Genomic DNA, 26,098 nt, shown 5'->3' with positions numbered 1-26,098 from the left:
GAAATGGGCCAAGCTCATTTTGGCAGTTGGCAGTTGTTCACATTTCTAGCAATGATTCCTGCACCAGGTAAACCTTGTTCTCTTGTTCTCGCAGCTTAACCAAGACCCGGGTTCCGTCCAGAGGTGGCCCGTAGGGAAATTGGGGGAATTAACTATGCGTTGTGGCTCCAGCCCCCGAACCTGGCCCCATGCCCGAAAGTGACTCCAAGAGTGAGGGGGAAGGGCCAGTAAGGCTTACCTCAGGAGCACCGATTCCTTTGGCCCGGCTCCAGGAGCCAGAACCAGACCAGTCGGAGGATGTAATGAGGCCGTCATCCCCTGATTCCTCCCTTCCCCAGGTTACGCCTTCAGACCCAGCTGATAATCATACTAATCAAGCCTGGATCGACCCGCACTTCAGAAGATTAAAGAGGCAGCGTCATTAAAGGGAAGGGTGGGGCAGGAGCCCCACCCCACAGGATATATAAGGAGCTTTGGGACTGCTCTCATTTCACGGGAAGCAAATTAGCTGAACCGTGTTGAAGTGAGCTGAAGTCTTAATCTGTTTGAACTTTTTGGCAGGCAGCTGCATTTTCTCGGCCAGGACTGATAGGAGCCATGTATCCACTGGCTGTAGGCCAGCTCGTTACTCCAAAGTGAGGACGGAGACAGAACACTATGCTTGCTTTCACGTGAGAAACCGAGAGCTGGTTTTGCTGCTTCTGTGCCAGTGTGTTTGTAAAGTTTTATACTCTGGGTAAAATAATATCCCAGGAGTTTCTTTTTCTGGATTTGCCAGCTGGGCAGTTGACAGGGCCTTGCAATGCCCCTGGGTCACCTGATTGTGATCTCAGCTCTTGGCAGCCATCTGCAATCTTACCCTGCCGGCTTCCTCAACCGAAGCCAGGAGAGAAGATTGCAAGCCACTTTGTTTCTCGGTGTGGCACCGCCTCCCTTCCTAAGTTCCGAGCTTTCTGGCACACAGCAGGTGGGAGAGCTGGCGTACTGGGTTGGAGAAAGGAAGCACGGATCGCCAGGATCCAAACCCCAGCCTGCCGGTTCTGTGCACGGAGGTTAGCTACCTGCCTTGTTTGCTCTGTTTGAGTAAGGACCCGTGCTTGGCGACCGCATCCAGATGGGCCAAAATGGTGGTCATTAAGTAAGATGATATGATAGAATAGAATAGCATAGCATAGCATAGCATAGCATAGAATTTTTATTGGCCAAGTGTGATTGGACACACAAGGAATTTGTCTTGGTGCATAGGCTCTCAGCGTACATAAAAGGAAGAATAGAATAGAATAGAATAGAATAGAATAGAATAGAATAGAATAGAATAGAATAGAATAGAATAGAATAGAATAGAATAGAATTTTTTATTGGCCATTGAATGCACCAGAGGAGAAGAGAAGAGAAGAGAAGAGAAGAGATTTTTTTATTGGCCAAGTGTGATTGGACACACAAGGAATTTGTCTTGGTGCATATGCTCTCAGTGTACATAAAAGAAAAGATACCTTCAAGGTACAACATTTACAACACAAATGATGGTCAATATATCAATATAAATCATAAGGATTACCAGCAACAAGTTACAGTCATACAGTCATAAGTGGAAAGAGATGATTATGTGGGCATCATGCTTAACCATTCCAACAACTTACAACCGTTAATGGGCAGGCTCCATTACGCCATAAACTGGAGGGCTTCCTGTCATTTGTTAGTTGGAAAAGTGGCTCACAGATTCCTCCTGAATTTCCATTACATTTCTGCTGGAATTTTGAAAGGGCACGATGGCTGAGTGGTGAAAGACTTGTCAGCGAGAAAACAGACAGCCCCCAGGTTCGAGACCCGAGGGCTGCGTGACAGGGTGAGCTCCCGTTCCTCGCTTGCCCCACTTAGCAGTTCGAAAGCATGCAAAGATGATAAATAGGTACCACTTCGGTGGGAAGATGACATCGTTCTGTGTGCCTTCAACGGTCACATGACCACGGAAATTGTCTTTGGACAACGCTGCCTCCCTCAGCCAAGCAACATCGATGAGCCCCTAGAGTTGGATACGACTAGACAGGGGGAACTTTTACCTTTTATTTCTGCTGCTATGAGGGACCCTGGTGGTTCCTTAACAGGGTGTGCAAAATAGACTGTTTTGGAATCACCACAAGATTTCTGTCGCCTTCCCAGGCCGAGCCTTTGCAGAGATACTCCGAAGGCTTTCTTTTCGGCAGTCTTCTGGAACAGGAAGTGGCTCAGGGACGCTCTGTGCACGCCTGTTTCTCAATGTTCTCTCTCTAAGAGGTTTTCCATTCCCTTTTAGCTTTGGGTAGCTCCAGAAAGACGAGACACATTTGTGCAGCGAAACTGCAACTTAATGCGTTGGGCAGACTTCAGATACCGCAGACAAAATCGTAGACAAATTGCAAAGAGGCTGAGTTGACTATGCACAAGCGATGCTTGTAGGACTCGTATCCAAGAGAAGGTGAAAAGGGAATGTTTCATTTAGCAGAGAGGAGTTTCAAGACGGCTGGAGAGGATGTAAGACAGGGGTCTCCAAACATCGCCGCTTTAAGACTTGTGAACTTCAACTCCCAGAATTCCCCAGCCAGCATGGCTCTAGTCTGCGGGAGACTCTCTGTTTTCTCTGACTGTGATTGTCATGCCCCCGTCGGAGCCTGAATCTGCATGGGAGGGTATGCCAGAGCTGTGGCTGACAGAGACTGATGGGGGGGCTTCGTTGGCTTTGGAGGAACGGGGCGAGGAGCAATACGGGCCAGCCCCGGGCCACTCAGGCTTGGGACGGCTTGCTAACAGGGAGAAACCAGGGCAGGCTGACCGAGAGAGGGAAGGCAGTGGAGATGAGGAGTGGCGGAACTCAAGTGATGAACAAGGACTGCCCCCTCCTGATCCCCAAGCACAGAGAGTGGAGAGAAGGCGGGAACAGCGCAGGCCGACCTGACAACTCGGGAGGAGAGTGTCCCGCCCCTGTTTACAAGGCACACCTGGGAATTGAGATTTAAGGAGACCCTGTGGGAAGGGGCGTTTGTTGGGAACAAACGCTGAATTTGTGGAGTTGTATGTTGTTGCAGATATTTGGAGTTTGCTGGACTTCTTGCCTAGTTCCTTTGCTTCCTGGACTCATTGACTTATTTCCTTGCCCCGCTGGATTTCTTGCTTTGCAGCCGTTGTACTCACAGCGTTTTGCAGGACTACTTGCAGCCAGAGGTTGTTGGAGGGGGGGGCATGTGTGAGTGTGAACACTTTGCTCTGGGACTTGCCATAAATGTGAGAGCATTTGGGGGAAAGTTGGAGCAATAAAGGGGCGGTTTGAACTGACTGTGTTGCCTCCGTGCCTTGCCCCCTGTCATTACGGTGATTCGAAGTGGCAAACACACACATGGGATCTGGGGGGTGTGGGCTGTGGGGAGTGGGGGAGGCAGCTCACTTATGTCCTGACATCACCGTGGCTATCAGCATCCCTCTGCCTGGCTGGCTGTGGAATTCAGAATCCTCAAATCTGCCAAGTTTTGAAACTCACGATGTTGGAGAGGACCAGGCTGAGCCTGAAGGTGGGGTCAAACGTGTCATTAGTCTGGAATCCCTACATGCCTGAAAGAGACCTAAGTCCAGCCTCACCCCTTGAAGTCCATTCGCTGTTATCTGCCGCCAATTTGCCTTGACCACGAATAAATCAGATTCCGGTATAGGCTGCATGGAATAAATAAATTCACGTGGCCGGAAAGAGGACTCTTAATTTCATGCAAATTTTGGTGTCCTTTGGAGAAGCAATTGTTGTCTCAATTTTGTGGGTTGGTTTTCAGCTCGTTTTACAGCAAACCCTTTATTTTGGCATACAAAGCTGCCTTGATTTGATTCCCCTTTTGCTAGCTGTGAGTTTGAGGTCCATCTTTCTCATTCTTTCCTCCCTCACCCCCCCCCCCCCATTTCCAGTGGGACGACGAAACGGATATGGCCAAAATGGAGGAGTGTGTCCGATCTGTCCAGATGGATGGGCTTGTCTGGGGGGCTTCCAAACTGGTCCCGGTGGGCTACGGCATCAAGAAACTCCAGATCCAGTGTGTGGTGGAGGACGACAAAGTCGGGACAGATATCCTGGAAGAGGAGATTACCAAATTTGAAGATTATGTAAGTTTTTCAAAGGTGGTGTATTCCTGTTAGATGGGCCACTCAGAAGTTCTGCCAACGCTAGTAAAAAGCCTTGAGTTATAAATCAAGTTAGGGTTAGGGTTTATTTAATTAATTAATTTATTTATTATTTATTTATTTAATCAGGGAATATCTGGAGTAGAGGTCTTATGCCAAAGGTTCCTTTGCAGGGATCACAGATTCTCTCAATATCTCTGATAATCTCAGTTCCCAGGTCATATCTCACCCTTCTGTCTGACATGGATTGCTTTTATTTTGATGATGTAAACGAAGATTCAATCATCCAGGCCAGAAAGTATCTTAAAAAGGTTAAATCATCATTATCATCATCATCATAATATTTTAATTTTTATACCGCCCTTCTCTCAAAGGACTCAGGGCGGTTAACAGCCAGATAAAATACAGTACAATACAATACAATAAAATCACTATTAAAAAACTTACTCGATATGGCCTATAAGTTAAATTATAAAATACATAATATAAAATAAAACCCCATTTAAAATCCAATTTAAAAACCCATTTTATGCCAGTCCTGCTCGGAAGAATAAATACGTCTTCAGCTCGCGGCGAAAGGTCCGGAGGTCAAGAAGTTGTCGAAGTCCTGGGGGAAGCTCATTCCAGAGGGTAGGTGCCCCCGCAGAGAAGGCTCTCCCCTGGGGGGTCGCCAGCCGACACTGTTTGGCTGACGGCACCCTGAGAAGACCCTCTCTATGGGAGCGCACCGGGCGGTGGGAGCCATGTGGTAACAGAAGGCAGTCCCGTAAATATCCCGGTCCTAAGCCATGGAGCGCTTTAAAGGTGGTAACCAGCACCTTGAAGCGCACCCGGAAGACCACAGGCAGCCAGTGCAGTCTGCGCAGGAGAGGTGTTATATGAGAGCCACGAGAGGCTCCCTCTATCACCCGCGCAGCTGCATTATGGACCAACTGAAGCCTCCGGGTACTCTTCAAGGGGAGCCCCATGTAGAGAGCATTGCAGTAGTCCAGGAGAGGTTTCGTTACTCATCCAAGTAGCTGCTTCAGTCAAAACGAAAATTTTGGGCAGGCAGAGAAAATGGTTGGAAAGAACGGCTGCAGGAACTGGGCCTGGCTAGTCTAGTGAAGAGAAAGACCATGGGAGACATGATAGCATCTTCCAATATTTGAGAGGCTGCCACAGAGGAGGAGGGGGTCAAGCTATTTTCTAAGGCACCCAAAGGCCAGACAAGGACTAGTGGATGGAAACTGATCAAGGAGAGATTCCCTGACAGTGAGAGCAATCAACCCATGGAACAGAAGTTGCCTTCGGAAGTTGTGGGAGCTTCATCCCTGGAAGCTTTCAAGATGAGACTGGACTGCCATCTGTCCGAAATGGTGTAGGGTCTCCTGCTTAGGTAGAGGGGTTGGACTAGATGACCTGCAAGGTCCCTTCCAACATTGTTAATTTGTTAAACCAATTCTTGCCATACAGATTGCAGGGGATTTCTTCCCAAAATGAAAAGCAACCTGAAAATGAAGATATGAAAATGAAGATCCAGGCCAAAAGTATCTCAAAATGTTAAACAAAACAGTTTTAAAAAACTTTGGTCCAGTTGCCATGATTTAACCTTTTCAGATATTTTATTTTGAAGATAACTGCTATTATTATTATATTCAACTGACATCTATGCATGAGTGGGGGCCTCTGCACTTTCCCAGCCTTATTGGTTCGGCCTTCCACAACTGTGTCTTGATTTCCTGCTCCTCTGCCTCACAATCTGGGCAGGGAACAGGTTGAGGTGGCTGGCCGGTGCCATCGCTTCAAGAACATCCAGACAGTTTGCTTCCTCCCCCTTGCACAGGCTAGGTGGATATATTTCTTTTGGAGTCACATGGGTTGAATTGTTTCAAATGGCAGGCTACATCTGACCCATGACCCATGGGCCAGAGGTCATGAACCCTGTTCCAGAGAGATCCAGCAGCCAGAAGCACAGAACATCCTCCCTTTCCCCCCCACCCCAAAAAAAAAATCATAAAGGATCAGGGATTTCAGGTCACCCGAAAGATATTTGACCAGAAGTGTTCAACTTTGCCAACTTTATGACCTGGGAACTTCAACTCCCAAAATTCTGGATGGGGAATTCTGGGAGTTGCAATCCCCAGGTCATAACATTGCCAAGATTGGATTCTCCTGTTCTAGGACCATGCATTTAAATTGCATGCTTTAACTAGGTTTATTGCAAGCCTCATAAGCTATATATTCGCTCATTTATTTATTTGTTAAATTTATTTGCCACCTATTTCGGCATGGGGGCGGATTCCAGGCGGCTTACAACTGTGAAAAGGAACAAAAATGAAAAGATATGTAAATGGAACAGAAGTAAAATAACAAAACAATAAAGTAGACATTGAGAAATTAACCCAACGAGACTAAATACACCAATATGCTAATCATGGGTCAATTTTTAGGCTTGGTTGTGTTCTGTAAACCCAGCTCCACCTCTCCCATATAAAGGTTTTTACCCTGCAAATATTACCCCTTGCCTTGCTGTTATCTCAGGAAATGCTACATGCGTAGAATTCTGGTCCCAGTGTTGGTTAACTGAATTCACACAACTCACTAAAAACCCTTTTTTATTATGGTGTCGTTTTATTAAGACTTTCGACACGCGAAGACCATTTGACTTTCGACAAATCAGACCAGGGTTTGGCTTAGCACAGTTGACGAGCTCTGAGTCCCAACGAGGGACCATCACAGTTGTCCTTATTGCTGAGTTTTGGCCCAAATAATCCCCCAACCCTTGGTGCCCTCAGGGTTGAAGTCTCACAGTCGCACCTCACCGGTTTTCAGCAGCTTTAAATCACAGTTAATGTTTTATTTCGGCGTGGTGATATTTCAGGAATGGGAAATGGAACCAGAAGTCGTTCTTACGCTGCTGATTCTGCTCAGCAAAGATGCGGATAACAGAGTCACAGAGTTGGAAGGGACTTTGGAGGTCTTCTAGTCCAACCCCCTGCTCAGGCAGGAGACCTTTATATTTTTGCAGACAAATGATTGTCAAAGAATCAAAGAAATGGAGGGAGTTGTGGACGGAATGAGAGACTAAAACATATGAAGAATGGTTGCAGGAATTGGGTATGGCCTGTCTAGAGAAAAGAAGGACTAGGGGGGATATGATAGCAATATTGCACTATTTGAGGGGCTGCCACAAAGAAGAGGGGGTCCACCTATTCTCCAAAGCACCAGAATTTAAGAAGTAGTGGATGGAAACTAATCCAGGAGAGAAGCAACCTGGAACTAAGAAGAAATTTACTGACAGTGAGGACAATCAACCAGTGGAGCAGCTTCCCTCCAGAAGTTGTGGGTGCTCCATCGCTGGAGGTTTTAAAGAAGAGACTGGACAGCCATCTGTCTAAAATGGTATAGGGTCTCCCGCTTGAGCAAGGGGTTGGACTAGAAGACCTCTGAGGTCCCTTCCAACTCAATTGTTCACTATTCTCTCCGTTTTGACTACACCCACCCTGGCCAAAGTACCTTTTAGGCATCCATTGTCCAAGTCCCTTCTATAGAAGCCTCTGGACGCCTGAATGAAATGACGGAGCCAGGCCTGAGATGCGCAGGTCTCCCCAAACAAAGCTGCTCATGGCTCTCTTTTTGTCTTCTAGGTGCAGAGTGTTGACATAGCTGCTTTCAACAAGATCTAACGGCAAACCTTTACCCTTTCTAAAGCTAATAAATGGTTAAGAGTTGGAGAGCGATGCTGGGGCCTCTTGTCTTTCCCTGCGGATTAAGAAGTCTGAGATTGTGACACTAGGAAGCAACATCAACGGCGCCTGGGATGTAAATGCTCACTTCCAGAGGTCGCTCATTTCAGAAGTGGTGTTTAACTAACATACCTTTAACCGGGGTGTTTTTGTGAGATTGCAGCCCTGCAGACTTTGTGACTGCAAAATCAAATTCCACCGTGGTGTATCAGTTGTGTTGGAAAGTTTTAAAAAGTGGACATTCTCCAGTAGACTGCTCCAGATCGCCTGGGCAGCATCGCCTGGGCCACTTTTTAAGACCTATAGACTTCAACTCTCAGAATTCCCCAGCCAGCTGGGGAATTCTGGGAGTCAAAGTCCACAGGTTTTAAAGTGGCCACAATTGGACACTCCTGATACAGAGAGATCCACTCAAAACACCAGATGTTGCTCAAAAGATCCCAGTGGCCAGCCGTTCTATGTTGAGCGTGATCTTTCCATCAGTGTTGCAAAAGAACATGGTTTCAACATGGAATCCCATCTTTCTTCGACATGCGAGAAGGATAATTTAATGTTTTTTAGGCTTAACAAAGAACGTTTTTAATTCCCTCTGTTGAATGCTTGCACGTCCACGCACAAAGCTCAGCTTTCATCAAATCGGTTGAAAGTGCCTGTGGAAATCCGAGGTCCATAAAGCAGGGGGCCCTGTTGTGACCAAGGCCCAAGTAGATAGTAGCAAATGCAACCAGTTCAAAAACAGACTTTATCAGAACAGCTGAGAATTAACTCGTTCTCAGCGTAGTCTAAACAAAATCAAAGCAAATTCTTCATAACACAAGTCCTCAGTCTTATCACCAACCTTGGTCTAATTAGGCAACCTGCCAAAGGCCTTTCTTGGCAACAATTCAAAAGCAGAAGACGCCAACAAGAAATAAATGCAGCAAGAGAAAGAGCAAGGCTATCAATGTTTTCAGACAAAGCCCAAATGCTGGTGCTGCTCTTTTAAGCCTTAATGGGAGGGGCCAATCATCTCTTGGCCCTACTCCCGAGTTGTCCTTTTTGCTTGAGCTGCTCTTGCCTTCTGGCAGCTCTTCTCATGCGTGCATTAGGAACAGGCTCCTCCTGTTCCTCTGCCTCACTACTGTCAGCCTCTGGAGTCTGCACCTCACTCCCCAATGGCCCTGGCCCCGCCTCATCTGGGTCTTCCCCAGCCTCCAGGACTGGCCCATGTTCTTCCTCAGCCTCATCGCTGTCCGACTCCGTTGCCAACTCCGCAGGCTACTGGCGGACCACAACAGTCCCCAACCCCTGGACCGCAACCCATTAACCAGGCCGCAGCCCGATTCGAACCAAGCCACACAAGTGGCGGAACAGCCTCCATTCGCATGCAAAGTTCCACTCGCATGAGTGGCCGGCTCTCGTGCTTATGTGTGAAGTGCTACTCGTGTGAGTCGCAGGCACCTGTGTGTGTGCCTGAATGTGGAGTTGCATGCCTGCCACTCACACGGAGCAGTCCCCTCTCCCACAAATTATTATTAGTAATATAGTAAATATATATATATATATATATATATTAACTGCTTCCATCCTGCAACGATATCTGTAACTGTCCAACATGTGGATTTGCCTATCCCAGGCCCTTGGTAAGGACTCTATAGGTAGACAAAAGTCCCAAAACCAGTCTGGCTGGCTTTGCAATGACTAATACCGTGTTTCCCTGAAAATAAGATCCTGTCTTACATTTTTTTGAACCCTGAAATAAGCGCTTTGGCCTTACTGCCATGCGCTCAAAAGCCCGATTGGCTTTTGGCTTTTGGGGGAATCGGGGTAATAATATCTCCTGGCCATCGAAACTACGCGATTATGGATGTAACGTGACAGTGATACCCATTGTCATCGGGGGACTTGGCGCCATGTCCAAGAATTTTACATCAAAAAATGGCAGCTTCCTGCAATAACACCAGCGGAACTGCAAAAAAAGACTGCACTACTCAGGAACATCGTACATCTTAAGAAGATACTTGGTTGATACTTAGGATGCTGGCAGCAACCCGTATCAACCATCAGTGCCAGTCAATTATATTTGTGATGTATTTTTAAACGTTCAGTTGACCGAGTTTCATGTTTCATGAATAAAAGAATAATTATTTGGACCAGTCACAAGAATAATGAGAACAATTGGACTGAATAGGTAATCAAAAAAACTAAAAAGCCAGGCTTGTATGCCTAATTGGTTTTTACCATGGTTTATTGAGTAAAATCACATTGGGCTGACCTTATATCCATTTATCCTATCTCATTTTGTACCATTTATGATTTCTATTGCCTATCTTACCATCCGTCTTATCAGACTTATCATAAATCAATACCTATTTTAGGAACTGCTGCCCGTCTCCCTCACAAAGGGACTCTGGGCGATGTACAAATAAAACGTTTTAAAAAAAAAAACAATACAAAAATGTAAACTAGAGGTGAAGATAGTTAAAATTCAACATGGAAGGTTAATGAGAAGCCCTGCTGCCTGCTCCCCTCTGAGATGCCAGGGCCAGAGTTTGCAGGCTGCCCAATTTCACAGCCACTCGCACACAGGCTTACAAATAAAAATCGAAAGTACAGTATATTAAAAAAGAAATCAAGAACTCCCAGAGGCAGCCAATGAGTAATGGAAAGGGCTCGATCCCCATCCTGGACCAGCACCTAGGAGTGAGCCAGTAAGTCCTCACTTTGTGGAAAGTCAAAGGGGGATGTAAGTCTCCAAGGGGTGCCCCCCCCCTTTGGACAAAAGTGACCTGGAGTGGCGTAGCTCAGGGGTCTGCACCCTTGGCTCTTTTAAGACTTGTGGACTTCAACTCCCTTCAGCTTTGCTGGCTGAGGAAGTCTGGGAGTTGAAGTCCACAAGTCTTAAAAGAGCCAAGGTTGCAGACCCCTGACCTAGCTAGCTGGCCTTACCAGGGGCAGAAACAGAGGAGGCGGCAGTCCTCGACTTAAAACCGTTTGCTTAGTGACCAAAGTTAAAACAGCAACTGAAAAAAAAGGAGCGATGACTGTTTTTTACATTCGGCTGTTTGACAACTGACTCACATTTATGACGGGCTAGTCACGTCCCGGGGTCACGTGACACACACACACCCTTTGGCGACCTCCTGGCAAGCAAAGTCAAAAAGGGGAAGCCAGATTTGCTTAACAACCTTGTGACTAATTCCATACCTGCCCTGGTTCACTTAAACGTGGCAAGAAAAGTCGTAAAAAGGGGGACACACACACACACCCCACACTCCAGGGCTTTTTCCCATGCAGGATCTGTGGCAATGGCCACCAGCTTTCAAAGGGACAATTAAGTTTGATTAAATCTTCATTCTTCCTCTTCTCTTTTCTCTTCTCTTCTTCATTTCTCTTCTATTCCACTCCACTCCACTCTATTCTGTATTTTCTATTCTACTGTACTCTACTCCATTCCAATTCCCACCCCCATTCCCTATTCTATTCCATTCCATTCCATCTATTATTCTATTCTATTCTATTCTATTCTATTCTATTCTATTCTATTCTATTCTACTCTAGTATATTCCCATTCCCATTCCCATTCCCATTCTCCTATTCTATTCTATTCTATTCTATTCTATTCTATTCTATTCTACTCTACTCTACTCTAGTATATTCCCATTCCCATTCCCATTCTCCTATTCTATTCTATTCTATTCTATTCTATTCTATTCTATTCTACTCTACTCTACTCTACTCTAGTATATTCCCATTCCCATTCCCATTCTCCTATTCTATTCTATTCTATTCTATTCTATTCTATTCTATTCTATTCTATTCTATTCTATTCTACTCTAGTATATTCCCATTCCCATTCTCCTATTCTATTCTATTCTATTCTATTCTATTCTATTCTACTCTACTCTAGTATATTCCCATTCCCATTCCCATTCTCCTATTCTATTCTATTCTATTCTATTCTATTCTATTCTATTCTATTCTATTCTATTCTATTCTATTCTATTCTACTCTACTCTACTCTAGTATATTCCCATTCCCATTCCCATTCTCCTATTCTATTCTATTCTATTCTATTCTATTCTATTCTATTCTATTCTATTCTATTCTATTCTATTCTATTCTACTCTAGTATATTCCCATTCCCATTCTCCTATTCTATTCTATTCTATTCTATTCTATTCTATTCTATTCTACTCTAGTATATTCCCATTCCCATTCCCATTCCCATTCTCCTATTCTATTCTATTCTATTCTATTCTATTCTATTCTATTCTATTCTATTCTACTCTACTCTAGTATATTCCCATTCCCATTCCCATTCTCCTATTCTATTCTATTCTATTCTATTCTATTCTATTCTATTCTACTCTACTCTACTCTAGTATATTCCCATTCCCATTCCCATTCATTCCCATTCCATCTCCCATTCTCCTATTCTATTCTATTCTATTCTATTCTATTCTATTCTATTCTATTCTACTCTACTCTAGTATATTCCCATTCCCATTCTCCTATTCTATTCTATTCTATTCTATTCTATTCTATTCTATTCTATTCTATTCTATTCTATTCTACTCTACTCTACTCTAGTATATTCCCATTCCCATTCCCATTCTCCTATTCTATTCTATTCTATTCTATTCTATTCTATTCTATTCTACTCTAGTATATTCCCATTCCCATTCCCATTCTCCTATTCTATTCTATTCTATTCTATTCTATTCTACTCTACTCTAGTATATTCCCATTCCCATTCTCCTATTCTATTCTATTCTATTCTATTCTATTCTATTCTATTCTATTCTACTCTACTCTAGTATATTCCCATTCCCATTCCCATTCCCATTCTCCTATTCTATTCTATTCTATTCCATTCTATTCTAGTATATTCCCATTCCCATTCTATCTCCCATTCTATTCTATTCTATCTATTCTATCTATTCTATCTATTCTATCTCATTCTATTCTATTCTATTCTCTACTCTAGTATATTCCCATTCCCATTCCCATTCTCCTATTCTATTCTATTCTATTCTATTCTATTCTATTCCATTCTATTCTATTCTCATTCTACTCTACTCTACTCTAGTATATCTCATCTCCATTCCCATTCATTCCCATCTCTATTCTATTCTATTCTATTCTACTCTACTCTAGTATATTCCCATTCCCATTCCCATTCTCCTATTCTATTCTATTCTATTCTATTCTATTCTATTCTATTCTATTCTATTCTATTCTATTCTATTCTACTCTAGTATATTCCCATTCCCATTCCCATTCTCCTATTCTATTCTATTCTATTCTATTCTATTCTATTCTATTCTATTCTATTCTATTCTACTCTACTCTACTCTAGTATATTCCCATTCCCATTCCCATTCTCCTATTCTATTCTATTCTATTCTATTCTATTCTATTCTATTCTACTCTACTCTAGTATATTCCCATTCCCATTCCCATTCTCCTATTCTATTCTATTCTATTCTATTCTATTCTATTCTATTCTACTCTACTCTAGTATATTCCCATTCCCATTCTCCTATTCTATTCTATTCTATTCTATTCTATTCTATTCTATTCTATTCTATTCTATTCTACTCTACTCTACTCTACTCTACTCTAGTATATTCCCATTCCCATTCCCATTCTCCTATTCTATTCTATTCTATTCTATTCTATTCTATTCTATTCTATTCTATTCTACTCTACTCTACTCTACTCTACTCTACTCTAGTATATTCCCATTCCCATTCCCATTCTCCTATTCTATTCTATTCTATTCTATTCTATTCTATTCTATTCTATTCTATTCTACTCTACTCTACTCTACTCTAGTATATTCCCATTCCCATTCCCATTCTCCTATTCTATTCTATTCTATTCCATTCCATCCCATGGGTGGCCCGCGGGCGCCCTGCTGGCGCTAAGCGAGGGAAGCTCCCCTTCCGCTCCAGCGCTACAATGTCTCGAGGTGCGGGGGGGGGAGAAGGAGGAGGAGGAGGAGGCGTGGCTTCCCCTCGGGGTGGGCGGGGCTCCTGGCTTGCTGGGTCTCCGCGTGCCCCGGCCGGGCGCAGAGCTCGGAGCGCAGCCGAGCCGAGGAGAGGAGAGGCGAGCCGGGCGGGCGGGCGCGGCGGGGCCATGGAGGCCGGCGGGGGCTCGCTGGCGTTGCTGACCGACCTCTACCAGTTCACCATGGCCTACGGCTACTGGCGAACCGGGAGACACCGCCAGCCGGCCGCTTTCGAGCTCTTCTTCCGCCGCTGCCCGTTCCAGGGTGCCTTCGCCCTGGGCGCCGGCCTGACCGACTGCCTGGCCTTCCTCCGCGCCTTCCGCTTCAGCCGGGCAGGTGAGGCGGGGGTGGGAGGGGTGGGGGGGGACCCTCAAACCAAGACCGAAGCCCCCCCACCCCAAAAGGGGCTCCCTCCCTCCCTCCCTCCAGTCCTCGCGGGCGCCCGGTTGGGGAAGCGAGCTGGCCAAGGCACGTGTTGGGTGGAGGGGAGGAAGGGGAGGCTGGGAATGGTGAGCCTCGGGGGTCGCGGAAGACCCCGAGGTTCCCCAAAAGGGCCTGGGATCCCCCCTCCCTCTCTTGCATCAAACCACCTTGCACGTGGGGAGGGGGGGGGCTTTCCCTGCAGGAGCCAAAGGGATCTCCTGGTGGTCTCCCATCCCAATGATGAGTTTTTCCCCCCCCCTGGGGCTGTGTGTGTGTGTGTGTGTATGGAATCAATTGCACCTTTGGGACAGTGAGCTTGCCAGGGCATGTAGAGGTGGGGGATGGGGTGGGATGGGAGGCTGGGAATGCTGAGCCTCGGACCCTGAGGTTCCTCAAAAGGACCTGGGACCACCACCACCCGCCCCTTGCATCAACCCACATGCACCTAGGGGTGGCATGGGGGGTGGCCCTTTGGCGGTCTTCCCTGCAGCAGCAGCAGGATCTCCTGGTGGTCTCCCATCCCAACGATGATCCAGCAGTCCTTTTTCCCTTGAATGGGGTGGAACCATTTGCGGCTTGGGGGAAGTGAGCGGGCCGGGGGCAGGGGGGGGGGGGGTGGGGGAGATGGGAGGCTGGGAATGCTGAGCCTTGGGGGTTGAGAAAGACCCTGGGGTTCCCCAAAAGGATCTGGGATCCCCCCACCTTTCTCTTGCATCAACCCACGTGCACATGGGGGGCTTTCCCTGCAGGAGCCAAAGGGATCTCCTGGTGGTCTCCCATCCCAATGATGAGTTTCCCCCCCCCCCCCCTGGGGCTGTGTGTATGGAATCAATTGCACCTTTGGGAAAGTGAGCTTGCCAGGGCATGTAGAGGTGGGGGGTGGGATGGGAGGCTGGGAATGCTGAGCCTCGGACCCTGAGGTTCCTCAAAAGGACCTGGGACCACCACCACCCGCCCCTTGCATCAACCCACATGCACCTAGGGGTGGCATGGGGGGTGGCCCTTTGGCGGTCTTCCCTGCAGCAGCAGCAGGATCTCCTGGTGGTCTCCCATCCCGACGATGATCCAGCAGTCCTTTTTCCCTTGAATGGGGTGGAATCAATTGCAGCTTTGGGGAAGTGAGCTGGCCAGAGGCATGGGGTGGGTGGGTGGGGGAGATGGGAGGCTGGGAATGCTGAGCCTTGGGGGTTGAGAAAGACCCTGGGGTTCCCCAAAAGGATCTGGGATCCCCCCACCTTTCTCTTGCATCAACCCACGTGCACATGGGGGGGGGCTTTCCCTGTAGCAGCCAAGGGATCTCCTGGTGGTCTCCCATCCCAATGGTGAGTTTTTTTTCCACCTCTGTGTGTGTGTATGTAGGTGAATCAGTTACACCTTTGTGTGTGAAAGTGAGCTTGCCAGGGCATGTAGAGGTGGGGGAGCCTCGGACCCCGAGGTTCCCCAAAAGGACCTGGAACCACCACCACCCGTCCCTTGCATCAACCCGTGTGCACCTAGGGGTGGCATGGTGGGGGCCCTTTGGGGGGGGTCTTCCCTGCAGCAGCAGAAGGATCTCCTAGTGGTTTCCCATCCCAATGATGAGTTTGATCCAGCAGGCCCTTCTCCCTGGGGGTGCAGGGAGGAATCAATTGCAGCTTTGGGGAAGGGAGCTGGCCAGGGCATGTGTTGGGTGGGGGAGGGATGGGCAGCTGGGAATGCTGAGCCAGGGGGCTCGCGGAAGACCCCGAGGTTCCCCAAAAGGACCTGGGATCCCCCCCCTCGCATTAACCCACATGTGCCTTTCCCAGCTGCGGATTGGCATAGGGGGAGCCCTTTGGGGGCCTTCCCCGAAACATCGGAGGGATCTCCTGGTGGTCTCCCAGTGATGAGTTTGATCCAGCAGGCCTTTTTCCCTGGGTGTGTGTGTGTGTGATCAGTTGCACCTTTGGGAAAGTGAGCTTGCCAGATCATTTGTTGGGTGGGTGGGTGGGGATGGGCGACAGGGAATGCTGAGCCTCATTCCGAGGTTCCCAAAAGGGACTTGAAATCCCCTCCCTCGCCCCCTTACCCCACCCCACGTGCACCTTTCCCAGCTGGGGGATGTCATAGGGGTCTTCCCTGCAGTGGTGTGTTTGTGTGTCTCCTGGTGGTCTCCCATCCCAATGGTGAACTTGGTCCAGCAGGTCTTTTTCCCTAGCGGGCGGGAATCAATTGCAGCTTTGGGGAAGGAGACCCACAGGTGGGAATTGAACTTGCCTTCAGTGGGGCAAGCCAGAGCCAACTGCCCATCCAGAGGTTGGGGGTGGGGGGGAGATGCAAGGAAGAAGACAGGCCAGCCGGTTGCAAAGGAGCTAAGGTGAATTTTTTATTTCCTTCCCCATAAATCGCACCTTGGCGCTAAAACGCGCCTGTAAAACCTCAGAGGTTGGCTTGGGGCCAACACCGAGAGGCAGCGTGCCTCAGTTTCCCCTTCTCCAAATCAGGGGGGCTGTGCTTTGCTTTGCATGATGGGCTCTCTGGGGAAGAAACGATGCCTCCGGTTGGATTAAGGCTCGGGGCTGGGGAGGAGGAGGAGTGACAGTGTGGCTGAATTTGAGTTTGGAGCGCATCCAAAGGGTGCGTGCATGCATATTGGTTAACGGGCCATGCGCCAACGCCCAGGCACGGTGCTGCCTTGCAACTTTTGTCATGCCCACTACGCATTTTGTGCAAAGTGTGTAGTGGGTGCAAAAAAAAAACTCCAAAACCCCGGTACAAAATTACCCTCTTAACTGGTGGCCCATCTTCTCCTATCCGGCCTTCCTTCTTCTGGTGCTCCTAAACATTTATTTATTTATTTCTCGAGGGGGGGGGGTTCTCCTCAAATTACAATGGTTTGTTTAGAGACGGTTTAAAGTGACGAGTGGGGGGGGAAAAAGCGACTTGCGACCAACTTTTCAACTGAGGACAATTGCAGCTGCCCCCCCTCCCCCCGTGGTCACGTGATCAGAAGCAGATTCACTTAACAACCTTAACAAGTCCTGTTAAGGTCCTCTGGTGGCTCAACAGACTAAAGCAGTCTGTTATTAACATCAGCTGCTTGCAATTATTGCAGGTTCAAGCCCCACCAGGCCCAAGGTTGACTCAGCCTTCCATCCTTTATAAGGTAGGTAAAATGAGGACCCAAATTGTTGTGGGCAATAAGTTGACTTTGTATATAAATATACAGATAGGATGAAGACTATTGCTAACATAGTGTAAGCCACCCTGAGTCTTCGGAGAAGGGCGGGATATAAATTCAAATTTAAAAATAAATAAAAATTGAACTGCGTTACTTCGGTGAATACCTGTAGCAAGATTACGTCGTAAAACGGGACAAAGCTCACTTAATGGCTATCTCGCTTGGCAAAGGGAAACGTTGGGCTCGATTGTGGTTGTATGTCGAGGACTACCTGTATTAGCTAGAGAAATATCCCTTGGGCATTGCCATTCCTCTCTACCACAGAGGACAATCTGCACAATTGTGGCTTTGGATTAAAAAATTTATTTATTTATTTATTTATTTATTTTATTTATTTATTTTGTCACAACAATATATGTAGGTATCATACAAAAGATTATATAGTATATAAACACATATATGGGTAAATATAAGGAGGTATAAGCATATATATAGGAAGAAGAAAAGAAAAAAAACAATAGGACAGGAACAATAGGACGTTTGTGCTCTTATGCACGCCCCTTATGGTCCTCTTAGGAATGGGGTGAGGTCAATAGTAGAAAGTTTTTGGTTAAAGCTTTTAGGATGATGGGAAGAGACCACAGAGTCAGGTAAAGTATTCCAAGCACTGATGATTCTGTTACAGAAGTCATATTTTCTGCAATCTAGATTAAAGCGGTTAACATTAAGTTTAAATCTATTAGTTGCTCTAGTATTATTGCAATTAAAGCTGAAGTAGTCTTTAACAGGAAGGACATTACAATAGATGATTCTGTGAGTTAAACTTAGGTCTTGTCGAAGGCGACGGAGTTCCAAGTTTTCTAAGCCTAGGATTTCAAGTCCGGTGGCATAAGGTATTTTGTTGTTTTCAGAGGAATGGAGAACTCTTCTTGTAAAATATTTCTGGACTCGTTCAATTGTACTGATGTCAGAGATGTGAAATTGTCCCATTTGTGGAAACTCACATGTCTTCCCCCCCCCCGCCCACACCCCCACCTCAGGAATTTCCTGGGAGAACCAGTTTGTTTTACCTGGTAATTATGGTAAATTGCTTCATCTTGTTCAAGGACTAGAAGTTAAGAAGATAACCTTTGTACAGCTTTTGGTTCAGTTTTTTTTTTGAGGGGCTGCCCCAGAGAAGAGGGGGGTCCACCTATTTTCCAAAGCACCAGAAAACAGGACAAGAAACAATGGATGGAAACTCATCAAAGAGAGAAGCAACCTGGAATTAAGGAGAAACCTCCTAACAGTGAGGACGATTAACCAGTGGAACGGCTTGCCACCAGAAGGTGTTGAAGAGTGGACAGACACTTGCCTGAAATGGTAATCTTTTTGCCGTCACGTGCCAAAAGCAGGGGGAGCGTGTGGTGGGGGTCACACACATGCGTGCCCACACCCATAATGCAATGCGCTCTGCCGCCCCCTGCGCATGCGCTCACAACCCCCCCGGACCCCCTCTGCTTTTGGCACATGATGGCACGGTGGGCCCAATAGGCCCGTTTTTTGCCCTCCCCGGGCCCCAGAGGCTTTCTAGGAGTCTGGGGAGGGCAAAAACGACCTCTCCACCCCCCCAAAGAGTCCCCCTCCCCCCGAAGACCCAAAAATCAGCTGACTGGTGCACAGATGCACGCTGAAGCTGAGCTAGGGCAACGCTCGCGTGTCCACAGATATGGCTCCGCGTGCCACAGGTTTGCCATCATGGGTATAGGGTCTCCTGCTTGAGCGGGGGGGCTGGACTAGAAGACCTCGAGGTCCCTTCCGAATATCATTCTGTAATTCTTTTAACTAGTGGGACAGTTTGCCTCCAGAAGTTGTGGGTCCTCCATTGCTGGAGATTTTTAAGAAGAGACCAGACGGCCATCGATCAGAAATATTATAGGTCTCCTGCAAGAGCAGGGATTAGACTAGATGACTCCAAGGTCCCTTCTAAATCTACTATTGTTAATGTACAACCAACGGTCTAATGTGGCAAAGGAGCAACCTAGAACTCCAGGAGAAATAGAATAGAATATTTTTATTTTTTTTAATTGGCCAAGAGTGATTGGACACGCAAGGAATTTGTCTTGGTGCATACGCTCTCAGTGTACATAAAAGAAATTTCCTGACAGAGCAATCAACCAACGGTCGCCTTCAGAAGTTGTGGGTGCTCCAACACGGGAGGTGCTTAAGAAGAGATTGGGCAGGCATTTGTCTGAAATGGCATAGGGTCTCCTGCTTGAGCAGGGGGTTGGACTAGAAGACCTCTAAGGTCCCTTCCTATTATTCTATGTTTAGGATGGTGCTGAATAAAGGACCACACAGAAGGAAATTAAAAAAAAAAACAAGAACGTTCACCAGAACAGGATATTGGCCTAAAGTTCCTAAAATCCCCGCTACCCTGTGCAAATTTTTTTTTATGGGCCCATTTGCAGCCCCCCCACCCAACTGTCAAATTTTAGGATCCTACAACCAGCATTTTTCTCCCAAATTTCTCCACGTTTTTCATGTCTCCAGATGTTCCCCCTGACTTCGTTTCTCCCGATTCGTTTTTTCATTGATGTTTTGTTTATCTGTTATGAAATTTATGCGCCGCCCATCGCTTATCTAAGGAGCCGGGATAGCTCAGAACATAAATAGACTTGGCGCTAAGGAAGGAACATTTTCTGCAGATTCTAAGCTGTCTCCCTGCTCACCCATTTCCAAACTTGTTTCTTAAATGCCTGCTCATATTTATTCTTTTCATCTCTCTCTCTCTCTTTTTTCTCTTTCATCCAGATTTTATTCAGGCTTTGTTACTTGATATCCGGTTCTTGGTATTCAGCCTCAGACGCTGAATTGGATTCTTGCAAGATTTTTGCTGGCTGGGCTTCTTGGAGATAGAAGGCCGGGTGGAATGGAATTGGAAGAATTGCAATCCTGCTCTGGGCAGAAATCTCCCTTAAGCATCCATAACATAACATAACATAACATCAGAGTTGGAAGGGACCTTGGAGGCCTTCTAGTCCAACCCCCTGCCCAGGCAGGAAACCCTTCACCATCTCAGTCAGATGGTTATCCAACATTTTCTTAAAAATTTCCAGTGTTGGAGCATTCACAACTTCTGCAGGCAAGTCGTTCCACTTATTAATTGTTCTAACTGTCAGGAAATTTCTCCTTAGTTCTAAGTTGCTTCTTTCCTTGATCAGTTTCCACCCATTGCTTCTTGTTCTACCCTCAGGTGCTTTGGAGAACAGCCTGACTCCCTCTTCTTTGTGGCAACCCCTGAGATATTGGAACACTGCTATCATGTCTCCCCTAGTCCTTCTTTTCATTAAACTAGACATACCCAGTTCCTGCAACCGTTCTTCATATGTTTTATCCTCCAGTCCCCTAATCATCTTTGTTGCTCTTCTCTGCACTCTTTCTAGAGTCTCAACATCTTTTTTACATCCTGGCGACCAAAACTGGATGCAATATTCCAAGTGTGGCCTTACCAAGGCATTATAAAGTGGCACTAACACTTCACGTGATCTTGATTCTATCCCTCTGTTTATGCAGCCCAGAACTGTGTTGGCTTTTTTAACAGCTGCTGCACACTGCTGGCTCATATCTAAATGGTTGTCCACTAGGACTTTGCAGATGGTTGCTGACCTTCAGCCAAACTGGGAGGGGAGGCTGAGCCTTGTGGCTTATGGTTTCCCTGGTCCAACTGTTTTTACTGAATCCACCTGGATTTGAGAAGTTCGAAACCGGTCATAATTTTCAAGGTGTAACCTGACTTATCAGGTTACAGCTGAAGACATATCTATTCTTTCGAGCAGGACTGGCTTAAATAGGGTTTTTAAACATGGATTTTATTGGGGTTTATTTTACATTTTGTATTGTATTTTAAATTTAGGCTATATTGAATAAGTTTTTTAAATAGTGTTTTTATTGTAATGTATTATTTTATCTGCCTGTTCACCGCCCTGAGTCCTTCGGGAGAAGGGCGGTATAAAAATTAAATAATAATAATAATAATAATAATAATAATAATAATAATAATAATAATAATAATAATAATAATTATTATTATTATTATTATTATTATTATTATTATTATTATTATTATTATCAGAAGGGAGTGGAACTTAGAAGCTATTCCAGTTCTTTCATCAAATGTCCATATGATAAGACAGAATAATCAGGTAGGAAAGGGGCCTTGGAGGTCTTCTAGTCTAACCCTCTGCTCAAGCAGGAGACTCCATATATCGTTTCAGACAAGTGGCTGTCCAGGCTCTTCTTAAAAACTTCCATGTCGGAACATCCACAACTTCTGGTGGCAAGCTGTTCCACTGGTTAATTGTCCTCACTGTTAGGAAGTTTCTCCTTAATTCCTTAATTGCTTCTCTCCTTGATTAGTTTCCATTCGTTGCTTCTTGTCCTGCCTTCTGGTGAGTATTTATGGAGTAGTACCATAAATTGACCCCCTCTTCTTTGGGGCAGCCCCTCAAATACTGGACTACTGCTATCATGTCCCCCCACCCCACCCCCAGGCCTTTGTTTCTCTAGATTAGCCAAATCCAAATCCTTCAACCCTTCTTTGTATGTTTTAGTCTCCAGGGCTTGAATCATCTTCATTGTTCTTCTCTGCACTTTTTTCAAAGTCTCAATATCTTTTTTGTAGTGCGGTGACCAAAACTAGAAGCTGTATTTTAATATTGCAATGGTGCAAAGTTCAGGTTTATAGCAGTCAAAATCTTTCTGTTCTATTCCTCTAGTTTTGGTATTGCTTTTAATTCTGACACATTCTGCTTGTTTCCAGCTGAAGAGAGATATATATTGATATACTGACCATCAATTGTGTTGTAAATGTTGTACCTTGACGAACGTATCTTTTCTTTTATGTACACTGAGAGCATATGCACCAAGACAAATTCCTTGTATGTCCAATCACACTTGGCCAATAAAGAATTCTATTCTATTCTACTCTACTCTACTCTACTCTACTCTACTCTACTCTATTCTGTGTTGTACCCTATGATTCTTGATGAAGGTATCTTTTCTTTTATGTACACTGAGAGCATATGCACCAAGACAAATTCCTTGTGTGTCCAATCACACTTGGCCAATAAAAAATTCTATTCTATTCTATTCTATTCTATTCTATTCTACTCTACTCTACTCTATTCTGTGTTGTACCCTATGATTCTTGATGAAGGTATCTTTTCTTTTATGTACACTGAGAGCATTTGCACCAAGACAAATTCCTTGTGTGTCCAATCACACTTGGCCAATAAAGAATTCTATTCTATTCTATTCTATTCTACTCTACTCTACTCTACTCTACTCTACTCTACTCTACTCTACTCTATTCTATTCTGTGTTGTACCCTATGATTCTTGATGAAGGTATCTTTTCTTTTATGTACACTGAGAGCATTGGCACCAAGACAAATTCCTTGTATGTCCAATCACACTTGGCCAATAAAGAATTCTATTCTATTCTATTCTATTCTATTCTACTCTACTCTACCCTACTCTACTCTACTCTACTCTACTCTACTCTATTCTGTGTTGTACTCTATGATTCTTGATGAAGGTATCTTTTCTTTTATGTTCACTGAGAACATATGCACCAAGACAAATTCCTTGTGTGTCCAATCACACTTGGCCAATAAAGAATTCTATTCTATTCTATTCTATTCTACTCTACTCTACTCTACTCTACTCTACTCTATTCTGTGTTGTACCCTATGATTCTTGATGAAGGTATCTTTTCTTTTATGTTCACTGAGAACATATGCACCAAGACAAATTCCTTGTGTGTCCAATCACACTTGGCCAATAAAGAATTCTATTCTATTCTATTCTACTCTACTCTACTCTACTCTACTCTACTCTACTCTGTGTTGTACCCTATGATTCTTGATGAAGGTATCTTTTCTTTTGTGTACACTGAGAGCATTTGCACCAAGACAAATTCCTTGTGTGTCCAATCACACTTGGCCAATAAAGAATTCAATTCTATTCTATTCTACTCTACTCTACTCTACTCTACTCTACTCTACTCTACTCTACTCTACTCTACTCTGTGTTGTACCCTATGATTCTTGATGAAGGTATCTTTTCTTTTGTGTACACTGAGAGCATTTGCACCAAGACAAATTCCTTGTGTGTCCAATCACACTTGGCCAATAAAAAATTCTATTCTATTCTATAAACTTTAATAAATATCCTGGCAACACTCTTAAAAATATTCACACTGTCTATTTCTTACGGTGACAATGCATATACCAAATATATTTTCTAACTTTGCATCAAACTCTGAATCTAGGTTAAAGTGCACCCCCCCTTTTTTTGTGGCAGCACCTCAAATATTGGAAGACTGTTATAGTGTCACCTCCTCTTTGCTATCCGTTTCCTTTTTTAAAACGTCACACGGTCTTCGTTTGGGCATAAATTCGTAATATTAAAAACTTCGCCCCGTGTAAATTACCATAGTCTTTCATACCAGGGGTCTCCAACCTTGGCAACTTTCAGACTTGTGGACTTCAACTCCCAGAGTTCCTCAGCCAGCTTTGCTGGCTGAGGGACTCTGGGAGTTGAAGTCCACAAGTCTGAAAGTTGCCAAAGTTGGAGACCCCTCTTTTATATACTTTTAATGTACTTTTTCTGGAGCAGTCCCTTTCTCTATCAGTTGCTCTAATGATCTTTCCTATCCTCGCTAATCTTGGCCATTTTTCTAACGGTTCCATTCTGTTATTCGTACTCCGGAAGTGAAAATGAATCTTACAGGTAGTCCTTGACTTAACAGCAGTTCATTTAGTGACCGTTCCAAGTTACAACGGCACTGAAAAAAGTGACTTGCGACCATTTCAACACTTGCGACCGTTGCCGCATCCCTGTGGGTCACATGATCGAAATTCAGATGCTTCGCAACTGACTCATACTTTAGTTCAGCATTCAATACCATCATTCCAGGCACTCTTCTAACTAAGCTAAACCAGCTACAGGTACCGGAACAGGCTTGTAAGTGGATCACAAGCTTCCTAACAAACAGGAAGCAGCAGGTGAAGCTAAGCAAGATCCCATCAAATACCTGTACAATTAGCACAGGGGCCCCCCAAGGCTGTGTGCTCTCCCCACTTCTCTTCTCTCTGTATACCAATGACTGCCATCTCCAATGATCCATCAGTTAAGCTACTGAAGTTCGCAGATGACACAACAGTGATTGGTCTCATTCGAGACAATGACGAATCCGCATATAGACGAGAGGTCGAACGACTAGCCTTGTGGTGCAACCAAAACAATCTGGAACTGAACACGCTCAAAACCGTAGAAATGGCGATAGACTTTAGGAGAAATCCTTCCATACTTCCACCTCTCACAATACTTGACAACACAGTATCAACAGTAGAAACCTTCAAATTTCTGGGTTCTAACATATCGCAAGATCTCAAATGGACAGCTAACATCAAAAACATCATTAAAAAAGGACAACAAAGAATGTTCTTTCTGCGCCAACTCAGTAAGCTCAAACTGCCCAAGGAGCTGCTGATTCAGTTCTACAGAGGAATTATTGAGTCTGTCATTTGCACCTCTATAACTGTCTGGTTCGGTTCTGCAACCCAACAAGAAAGACACAGACTTCAGAGGATAATTAGAACTGCAGAAAAAATAATTGCTACCAACCTGCCTTCCATTGAGGACCTGTATACTGCACGAATCAAGAAGAGGGCCGTGAAAATATTTGCAGATCCCTCGCATCCTGGACATAAACTGTTTCAACTCCTACCCTCAAAACGACGCTATAGAGCACTGCACACCAGAACAACTAGACACAAGAACAGTTTTTTCCCGAAGGCCATCATTCTGCTAAACAAATAATTCCATCAACACTGTCAAACTATTTACTAAATCTGCACTACTATTAATCTTCTCATCGTTCCCATCACCAATCTCTTTCCACTTATGACTGTATGACTGTAACGTCGTTGCTGGCAATCCTTATGATTTATATTGATATATTGACCATCAATTGTGTTGTAAATGTTGTACCTTGATGAAGGTATATTTTCTTTTATGTACATTGAGAGCATATGCACCAAGACAAATTCCTTGTGTGTCCAATCACACTTGGCCAATAAAAAATTCTATTCTATTCCATAATACAGTTATCTTGTGTTGCAAAACCCACTAATTATCTTTCCTCTTCAATGTCAATCAATCAAGATTCCCACAAAGCCCCCCTGATCTGTCTAATTAGTTCCAAAAACATCAGAAGTCCTTTCATCGAAATATCCCTCTTTCGAATTTTTACAGTCCCCTTTGTCCGTTTATGACTTTCTTAAGTCAAACTGTCACTAAGCTCTTGGCGGTTAATTTTTAAAAATATCATTTCCCTTCTTTCTTGCAGTAATTTAGAAGGGAGGCCGACTCACTAAAAGGATTTTTTCTTCAATTTGTTTCAAAGACGTTAAAATGTCTCTTTAACAGAACAGGCCAGAAACGCGGCTGGGCCATCCTCTGACAAGCAGAATAACGGAGTTGGAAGGGGCCTTGGAGGTCTTCTAGTCCAACCCACTGCTCAAGGAGTTGACCCTATACAGGGAGTCCTCGAATTACGAACACAATTGAGCCCAACATTTCTGTTGTTAATTGAGATATTTGTTAAGTAAATTTTGCCCATTTTACGATC

General features: G+C 45.0%; 2 protein-coding genes across 8 annotated transcripts in view; both read left to right on the top strand.

Moving 5' to 3' along the window:
* The window catches only part of EEF1D (eukaryotic translation elongation factor 1 delta), a 41,234-nt gene extending 33,381 nt beyond the window's left edge, over positions 1 to 7,853 (top strand). For all 7 annotated transcript variants that reach the window (XM_058176335.1, XM_058176333.1, XM_058176332.1 and 4 more), the window contains 2 exons: positions 3,925 to 4,119; positions 7,767 to 7,853. In XM_058176335.1, coding sequence (XP_058032318.1) covers positions 3,925 to 4,119; positions 7,767 to 7,805 — 234 coding nt within the window. In that variant the 3' untranslated portion in view covers positions 7,806 to 7,853. The remainder of the gene's footprint in view (positions 1 to 3,924; positions 4,120 to 7,766) is intronic.
* A 6,063-nt stretch (positions 7,854 to 13,916) lies between these two features.
* NAPRT (nicotinate phosphoribosyltransferase) overlaps positions 13,917 to 26,098 on the top strand; it is a 46,635-nt gene continuing 34,453 nt past the window's right edge. Inside the window, exon 1 of the mRNA XM_058175261.1 lies at positions 13,917 to 14,196. Coding sequence (XP_058031244.1) covers positions 13,989 to 14,196 — 208 coding nt within the window. The 5' untranslated portion in view covers positions 13,917 to 13,988. The remainder of the gene's footprint in view (positions 14,197 to 26,098) is intronic.

This window comes from Ahaetulla prasina, chromosome 3 (assembly GCF_028640845.1).
Source record: "Ahaetulla prasina isolate Xishuangbanna chromosome 3, ASM2864084v1, whole genome shotgun sequence".
NCBI classification, from domain to species: domain Eukaryota; kingdom Metazoa; phylum Chordata; class Lepidosauria; order Squamata; family Colubridae; genus Ahaetulla; species Ahaetulla prasina.
Note: the sequence above shows the minus strand (reverse complement) of the source record. Positions and strands in the feature narration are given on the sequence as shown.